The sequence below is a fragment of the Theobroma cacao genome, chromosome 2 (assembly GCF_000208745.1).
Source record: "Theobroma cacao cultivar B97-61/B2 chromosome 2, Criollo_cocoa_genome_V2, whole genome shotgun sequence".
Lineage (NCBI taxonomy): Eukaryota > Viridiplantae > Streptophyta > Magnoliopsida > Malvales > Malvaceae > Theobroma > Theobroma cacao.
The window spans coordinates 3,261,733-3,269,981 of NC_030851.1; the positions used below are offsets into that span (position 1 = coordinate 3,261,733).

Consider the following 8,249-nt stretch of genomic DNA (forward strand, 5'->3'; position numbering starts at 1 on the left):
AAATTAAATAAAGATATATAATATAAAAATATATTAAAGAAATGAAAATAATATATGATATTAAAAATTTTAAGAAATGATATTATATAAAAATTAACAATAAAAATACAAGTATATTAAACTTGCATTTTAATAAATTGGAGTAATTTTGAAAATTAACATTACATTTTCAATAAAGTACTTGTAAACCAAACGCTGCAATATTATCTTCTCTGCATTTTAATCATTAGTTTACTTATATACCGAACACTATAATTCTATTTTCTCTGCAATCACTTTACTTTCAATCATATTATTTATAATCATATTATGTATAATCATATTGCATTGTAAAGTACCAAACTCTACCTATATAATAGAGTTATTTGGTACAATGCATCAGGGTTCACTTCTATGATCCCTTTAAGGAGCACATTGAGTCTGACGATTTCTCCGAGATAGAACTCAACAAGTTGCCTTGAAGTGATTTGGTTTCCCTGGAAAGTTAGTTTTATATCTTTTATTGTCACTTCCTTGGTTGAGAATGAGTAGTGTGTCATTGTACGGGTGGAAGACCCAGATGAACGATATAAAATTGCTGATAGAATCAGAATGACGAGGAAGACGGAAGAGCTCCTTAGAGAAGAATTGGCAGCCATGGCTAAGCTGCAATGGAAGGAATTTGACTCACTGAGACAACTTGCTAAATTTTAGACCTCAGTTTTCAGTTTGAATTAGATTAGAAATTCCCTATCCTATAAATAGATAACATTTGGGGGCTTTAACTGATTGTTTAATTCAAGATTTTTTATTTTTAATGTAGGCAGGTTGCGAGTCGTGACCACTTCCTTGGACAAATTACAAATGGCGAACTAAATAAAGTCAGATGAGAAAACGCACAAGCACTTGGGAACACTACTATAATCAATTATCTAATTCTCCTTTTCATGAAGGAATCTTCACAGTGCAGCTGTCCTCGAACCTTATACTGCATGTATGACCAGTTCAACCCTCAGGGCCTTTGCCGTTCATTTCCGGTGAATTTCCTTATACTGTTTAGTTTGGATCTTTAGCAGGCAAAACTAAACAATTTTCCGTCATGTTTAGAGCACTCAAATAGGTAAAAATTTTTTTAAAAAACATAGTTTAGACATAGTTTTACACATAGTTCATATGTATATATATATATATATTGTTTAAATTTTTACACAAATTCAATAATATAGTTATAATACAATACTTTTAATTAGTTAGTTAGCTAATTAGATTATAATACTGTTAATTAATTAGAGTTAAATTATAAATAAAAGCCTCATATATATATATACCTCATTCATTTCTGTATATATACAAATAATTTCTAAATATAAAATTTCTTTTCTTATAATATTTCTGAAAAAGGAAAAATCATTCATGAATATACTAAAATATGAAGTTTGATGTTTGTTTATTAGTGTGTTTTTTTTTTTGGCTGTTCTGTGACTAGACTAAATAAAAGAGGTAATCCTCTCTTTCTTCATATAAGTTAATCTCTAACCATAATGAAGGAATTTTCAGTTTCAAATTATTGGTTTTACAAATGAATTAAACACGAGCTAACTCATTCACCAAATAATCATTGAAATGTTAATGATCTAAAGGTGCTTTTTTCTTTTGTTTCTCTTTTGTTTTTCCTCTCCCTAATTAACTTTAAGGGCACTCATTTCAATTAATGTGTTTAAAGGCGTTGTGGACTTTGTAAAAATGAGACCTACTTTTAATTTAATTGGTTTGATTAAGGTATTGTGTTATAAAGTTTTGAAAAATTTTAATTCATCAAAAATTAAAATTCAGCGTCGGATCAATTTACCACTTATATTTAGAAAAGTCTAATTATATTATATTGTAGCGTTTTTAATTTGATTAAAAATATCAAAAGTTGGAATATTTTGTAAAATATTTTCTATTCATGTAATATATCAATTTTGAACTAAATTAAAAAAATTTAAAAAGATAAAATTACAACAATACAAAGATTGATGGTAAGTAAATTTGATCTATCACTCTAATCTTAAGTAATTAGAACCTTTTTAACATATTTAATCACAATTATTTTTCTAAAAATTGAAGTCCAAACTTATTTAAAACTATATACTAGTTGACTGTATTTAACATTTGATTATATTACTCCTACATAGTATTGACTAAAAGCGTCTACATCATCTTTAAAAAATATTTATTAGATAAATGTACAACATACCTTGAGCAAAACAAAGATCAATCAAAATTTATTTATATTTAATTTTTCAAAACAAATCTAACATTCTATGGTACAAACTGAGAAAATAAAAATAAAAATATTCTATGGTACAAATTTAATGTTAACGAGTTAAACATTCAATTTTTTTCGGTTCATCCAATAAAATTTACTTATTCTTAATTAATTTGGGCACAAAAAGTTAATAGTGAAAATTGAAGAGTGGTAGAAAGAGTAATTTCATTACTTAGATGAATGCCAATGAGGAAGATTTGTTACGGTCCTCATGGCGCAGGGGAAGTAATGGCTTTTTAAATCAGAAAGAACAACGTAGTAAAACAGTTTGGCTGTATGAAACTGTTAGTTCGCATTAGCATATGTTTATGATTTAGTGAAGAAATTGTCACAGCAGTTCCATGGAAAAACAACAAATCTGTTTAGACGGTACCAAAGAGAAAGTCCCCGGTTATATCAAATGATTCAGAAAAAGGAGGTTTTCTCAGCCTCGTAGCTTGTTCAAAAGCGAAAGCAAGCTCAATTAGCTTCGGTTCTGTACCCTTCAGCCCTCCAAAACAAATCCCGGAGGGCATCCCATTGCTGTGATACCCAGCTGGGACAGTAATGCCCGGGTAGCCTCCAATTGCCAGCACAGTCATGGAAAGTGATATACCAGGCGCTACCAATGCGTCCAGTTTATAGTCGGTCATCAGTTTCTCAAATCCATCCTGTGAAAGTTTTTCCAGATACTCAACTGCCTTTGTTTCTTTCTCCCCAATCCCACTTGTCTTCTCTGATTCAATAAAAGTGTGCTGACCGTACTCTTGAAGCTTTTCCTGCATTATACACGTTACAAATATTTTTATTCAGGAAAGCTTGACCAAGCTTGCATAATCCAAATAAATTTCTAGACAAAATTGGCATTTGATCAGAGAAACGTATGCATACAAGCTCAGGATTATTCTGGTGGAAATCAATAATGTCAGCAAGTGACCTCACAGGAGAGATTGCAAGCTCTTTTAGGTATTCATTTATGGAACTCTTGAACTCTGCAAGCATTAGCATTAGCTCACCACTTCTTGCAGGATCTGATATTATATCAATATTTGCGATTTCTAGGTCATCAACTATGGTTGCCCCTCTTGCTCTGTACTTTCAAAATGGAACAAATAAAACTTGATTAGTACTGCCTCAAGTGCAATTAAACTTGTATTTCTACTAAAACAAAATGTACAGAATTAGTGGATTACCGCTCCCTGAGCATCACAGTAAATACCTGAGTATATCCAGGTGACTTCCAAAAGTTGAAACGATGGATCTATTTAAGTAGTCCAAAAATGGATGTCTAACAACCCCCAATCTCTTTCCTCTGATCCCATCTTTGTTGAGAAATTGTTTATAACCACCATCAGGAATGAATTTAGCAGCTTCTGATGTTGCTTCACTATCTCTTGAGTCAAATCCCACAATTTCATCCAGTAAGTAGACTGCATCAGACACTGTCCTGGCTATAGGCCTTTGAGGCCATCATCAAAGAAAATTATTTACTTCACAGTCCAAATGTTCAACACCCTATAAATAAGTATGCCATTATGTTCGCGTGCAATGCATTGATTGTAAAAATCAAAAGCTAATTTCCTATTGTAGATAAGTGGGCAATTGCTAGTAGAATCTTAGGGATGTTTCATATTTTTCCGAGTACATAGGCTACCTAATTTCCTATGAAGTATTTCAAATTCTGCAGCGGTTCGTTTTCCTGTTTATTGGTTTAAAGAAATGATTATTCATTTGAAAAGAAAATTCATACCCAATGGTGTCCTGTCTGGATGAGATTGGAATAACACCAGCCCGGCTGGTGAGTCCAACGGTTGGCTTGAAACCTACTACGGGGTTATAGTCAGATGGGCAGAGAATAGAACCATGAGTCTCTGACCCAAGTGAAACACTCACCATGTTGGCAGCCACGGAAATGGCTGATCCGCTGCTTGATCCACACGGATCCCCCGATGCAACATAAGGATTCTACAAAGCCACCAAATTAAGAAAATTAAAGGCAACATATTCTATACTACGAATTTTTTTTGTTTAACAATCAAATTGAAGCCAAAGTATAGGCTAGCCCGTTCAGCGATCAGGTTAAGACAGAGGGACATCCTGACCTGGGCTTGTCCGCCTCTAGGACACCAGCCGTTAGGAATTTTACCCAAGGCGCCAAAGGAATACCACTCGGATAGACTCGCCTTCCCCAAAATGACAGCCCAAACTTTCCACAGCTTTTCTACTACGCCCGCGTCCCGACCAACGACAGAACCCACCAGGGCGTACGATCCAGTGGTCGTGTTCATCTAATCATTCGTCGCTATCGTGTCCTTAAGCAGCACCGGAACTCCATGCATTAACGATCTACGGCCATGGTTGTTGCTCCTCCTCTCTCGATCTGCCTCCTCAGCCTGAACCCGCGCGTCAGGGTTGATTTCCAGTACGCTGCGAAGCTCGGGATTTAAGTTCTCAATTCGCTGCAAGTAAAAATCCACCAGTTGGAGTGATGTAAGCTTGTTCTCTGCAAAGGCTCTCTGGATGCTGTCTATGGTGGCTTCTTCGATGGTGAAATCATGACCTTTGATCGTGATGATGACCGAGAGCGGGAGTAGAATCGGCAGTTAAAAGAGTAGAAGAACAGGTTTGACTGCCATTTTTGTGCTGCGTGGACTACAATGGAGGAGAGCAGGCAATACCCTTGTCCCTACATCCTTTTGGTACAAAAATTAGCCATGATTTGTGTTGATAAGTTTTTTTAATCTATTCTTCGAATTAAGCTTTGATTGTATTGAGATTCGGGTTTTGGCTTTCACTTTGTCTGACAAGTCCATTCTTTAGATTAAATTGATTCTTTCTGGCAATAAATAATAAAAAAGAGTATGGTAAAGCAAGATACAACTATTTGAATTATCTAAAGTAAGATTAATTCTCATATAGGAGTATGATTTTCTGTTAAAAGTATTTTTAGAATCTGTTTGTCCTTACTTTTGTTTTAACTTAAAAGCTAATATGATTTATAGAAAAAAAAAGTTAATATGAATTTTTACAAAAGTAATAATTTTTAAAATTAAGTTAAATATGTTTGATAAATTTACTTTAATAAGCTCTTTTTATAGATAAATTTTTTGATAAAATAATTTATATAAGTTCTAATTTTAGTTAAAATTACGTATTTAATAAATAATTTTCTATTAATCACAAATTTCTTTATTTACAATAGAAAAAAGTTAATTTTATTTTTTATTTATTTAAAATAAATTTTTAGAAATATAAAAAAAATTATATAACATAAAATTTATAATTAATAATAAATTATATAAAAATAAAAACAGATAATATTAAAATTATTTTTAATAGATGAGGACATTTATTTGCCCACAATTAAGAAACAAGTGAGTGACAGTAAGGGTTTTGGCTACGAAGTTGAAAGATGATATCATTAAGATGTCATTCCTAAGAGCAAGATAAATTAAAGTGTTGGTGAGAAAACAATTAGGTGTGGCAATTGGTCTGACAAAGGCTAGAAGAGCCAAGTTGAGAGTGATGAAAGAAGTGTGAGATAATTATGTAGAGGAGTTCAGAAGATGAAGATAGTATACTGATGAGCTTTTAGAGACAAATGAAGGCTCAACCATTAAAATAGAGATGGATAGATCTGCACCAGATAAGGCAGCAGTTTTCCATCAAATGTATATCTACTTTGGGGCATTGAAAAATAATTTTTTAAAAGCTTGCGAACGTATATTTGGATTGAATAGTTGTTTCTTAAAGGGTTTAGTGAAAGGATAGTTTTTGGTTGTTGTTGGCCAAGATGGGAACAACCAAATGTTCCTTCTTGCATGGGCAATGGTCAATGGTGTCGAGAACAAAGCCCATTGAAAATGGCTTTTGGAGCTATTATGTGTTGATCTGGGCATTGAAGATAGATTAGGATGGATCATCATGAGCGACATACAAAAAGTATTTTTTAAAATAAAACAGTAAATAAGGCTATTAAAATTTTTTAATTATAATTTGATGTTATATACTATATGTATGTTTTGTATAAATCTGTTTAATAATCACATGCTGGAAATTATGATATGAATTTAGTGTTTAGCTTATTTATTGAAATAAATAAATACATGCTGCAAATTATCTAAGCATCCTTTTCCACCATCAAGATCATAAATTTCAGCTCCTAAACTCATGCATAATCTGCCATTTATGCATGATCTTTCATAACATTTCCAATTGTCCACAGATTAAAAGGAGGAAAAGTAAAAGTAACTCTTTTAAACAGAAGATAAAAAGAGTTTGAGTTATATATGAATTGCTTTATTGTTTTGCAATCCTACTTTTCCTCCTTCTAGTATTTCTTTTGCTCATAACTTGGTCCCCTTTGTCTACTATAATGTGATATATCATATATGTATGAAATTTTCTAGATATTTAAGATCAACAAAAAGAACCCCTTTTCTGCTAGACATGTATAGTTATTAGGACATGTGACACTGTCAAAAGTAAGTTTGAATCTTTTAAAGGTTTGCCTTTTCTTTTATTTTTCTCTCAATCTTAATCCTTAATTAATTATTATTTTTTTAAAATCCGTGAATTATTAATGTTTCAAAGAGATAGAGTCGTACAAAGATGCCCAGAAAAAGGCAGTGGCAAAACCGCTATCATTCCTCACCACCCTTGAAGCAAACGTCATTACATAAAACAGCCATGCAGTACTGTAAATCACCCAGGAAACGACTCAGACCGTCGCGTTACATCTAAAACTCCCCAGACAATAATCAATCAAACAAATACATTAAGTCCACGCAATAAATAAGTCTATGGTCTCAAATAAGGGTCCAAAAGCCATGTTATAGCGACTCCTGAGTCCCGTTCCACAATCAGGGACACTTTGCCAAGCCATGATGATTGATGAATTACTAAATATTTCCAAGCTAATCCCTAGCTAACTTTAAGGGTAGTTATTATTCAAATAAATGTCTTTAAAGGCATTGTGAACGTTGTACAACTGAGACCTAATTTAATTGGTTTAAGGGTACTTATTATTGTTTTTTATTTTTTTTTCAGGAGAATGGATCCTAACTTAATTGGTTTGATTATAAAGTTTTGAAAAATTTTAATTCATCAAAAAATAAAATTCAATAAATTAGGTTTTGGTAAGATTCAAATTTATTTATTCAATTTAAAGTGATGAATGAAATTTGTCACTTATTTTTTAAAATGTGCAATTTAATAATTTTATTTTTTAAATTTGGTTAAAAATAAAAAAAGAAGCTAGAGTATTAATTTGTAAAATATTCATTTATTTTCTCATAGAATATATATATATATATATCAATTTTGAACTAAATTAAAAAATACAAAGGTAAATTTACAACAGTTCAAAAATTTATAATAAATAAATTTTATCTATCACCTTAAATAGAATGATAAATTTGAACCTTAGTTCATGTTTTGTAATGCACATTGGTTTTATTACAATAATCAATAAATAAAATATTTATTTATTAAAATAAATTTAAAATGTTAAATAATTAAAATCTATTTAATATTTTTTTATAATTAAAAGAGAAAGATTCGAACTTTACTCTTTAAGTAGAAGGATCATGCATTAATTAATGAGTTAAATATTTAAATGTAAAATTTATTTAATATTTATTTAATCACAATTATTTTTTCAGAAATTGAAGTCAAAGTTATTTAAAAAAATTTTATTAGTTGGCTATATATCAGCCTTTTGATGGGGGGGGGGGGGGGGGGGGTGAGGCGGAGAGAATGAGAGGACTGCTGACATGGGAGGCAGCTTTGTGGTCGTCTTATTGGGTTAAGGCCTACTTGGCCTAGGGGACCATGTATGTAGGGTGGTGGTCCAATCCACGGGAAGGAGACGGAAGGATCGAGGTGCGGGTACCACCAACCGGAAACTTTCTCAAATTTAATGCCAATAGGGCAGCCAGAGGGAAACCAGATCCTGAGATGTAGGAAGAGTACAGAGAGA

At 32.0% G+C, this 8,249-nt stretch overlaps 1 protein-coding gene and 1 pseudogene across 2 annotated transcripts; both read right to left on the minus strand.

Moving 5' to 3' along the window:
* The window catches only part of LOC18607601, a 4,529-nt pseudogene extending 3,891 nt beyond the window's left edge, over positions 1 to 638 (minus strand).
* Positions 2,514 to 4,943, minus strand: LOC108660783 (putative amidase C869.01). 2 transcript variants are annotated; one of them, XM_018115157.1, is made up of 5 exons: positions 4,372 to 4,943; positions 4,020 to 4,234; positions 3,489 to 3,728; positions 3,212 to 3,359; positions 2,514 to 3,048 (listed from the first exon to the last, which is right to left on the minus strand). In XM_018115157.1, exons 1-5 carry the CDS (start codon positions 4,555 to 4,557, stop codon positions 2,653 to 2,655), a joined length of 1,185 nt encoding a protein of 394 aa, XP_017970646.1. In that variant the 5' UTR covers positions 4,558 to 4,943; the 3' UTR covers positions 2,514 to 2,652. The 2 variants fall into 2 exon arrangements, with proteins under 2 accessions (XP_017970646.1, XP_017970645.1); XM_018115156.1 differs by having other exon boundaries at positions 3,161 to 3,359.

Excerpts from the sequence above, each read along its gene's own strand:
- LOC108660783 (XM_018115156.1), bottom strand. The coding sequence starts at position 4,557 with ATGAACACGACCACTGGATCGTACGCCCTGGTGGGTTCTGTCGTTGGT. Across the intron at positions 3,360-3,488 it reads AGTCACCTGGATATACTCAG|AGCAAGAGGGGCAACCATAG; the intron begins GTATTTACTGTG and ends TTGAAAGTACAG. Across the intron at positions 3,049-3,160 it reads ACCAGAATAATCCTGAGCTT|GAAAAGCTTCAAGAGTACGG; the intron begins GTATGCATACGT and ends TGTATAATGCAG.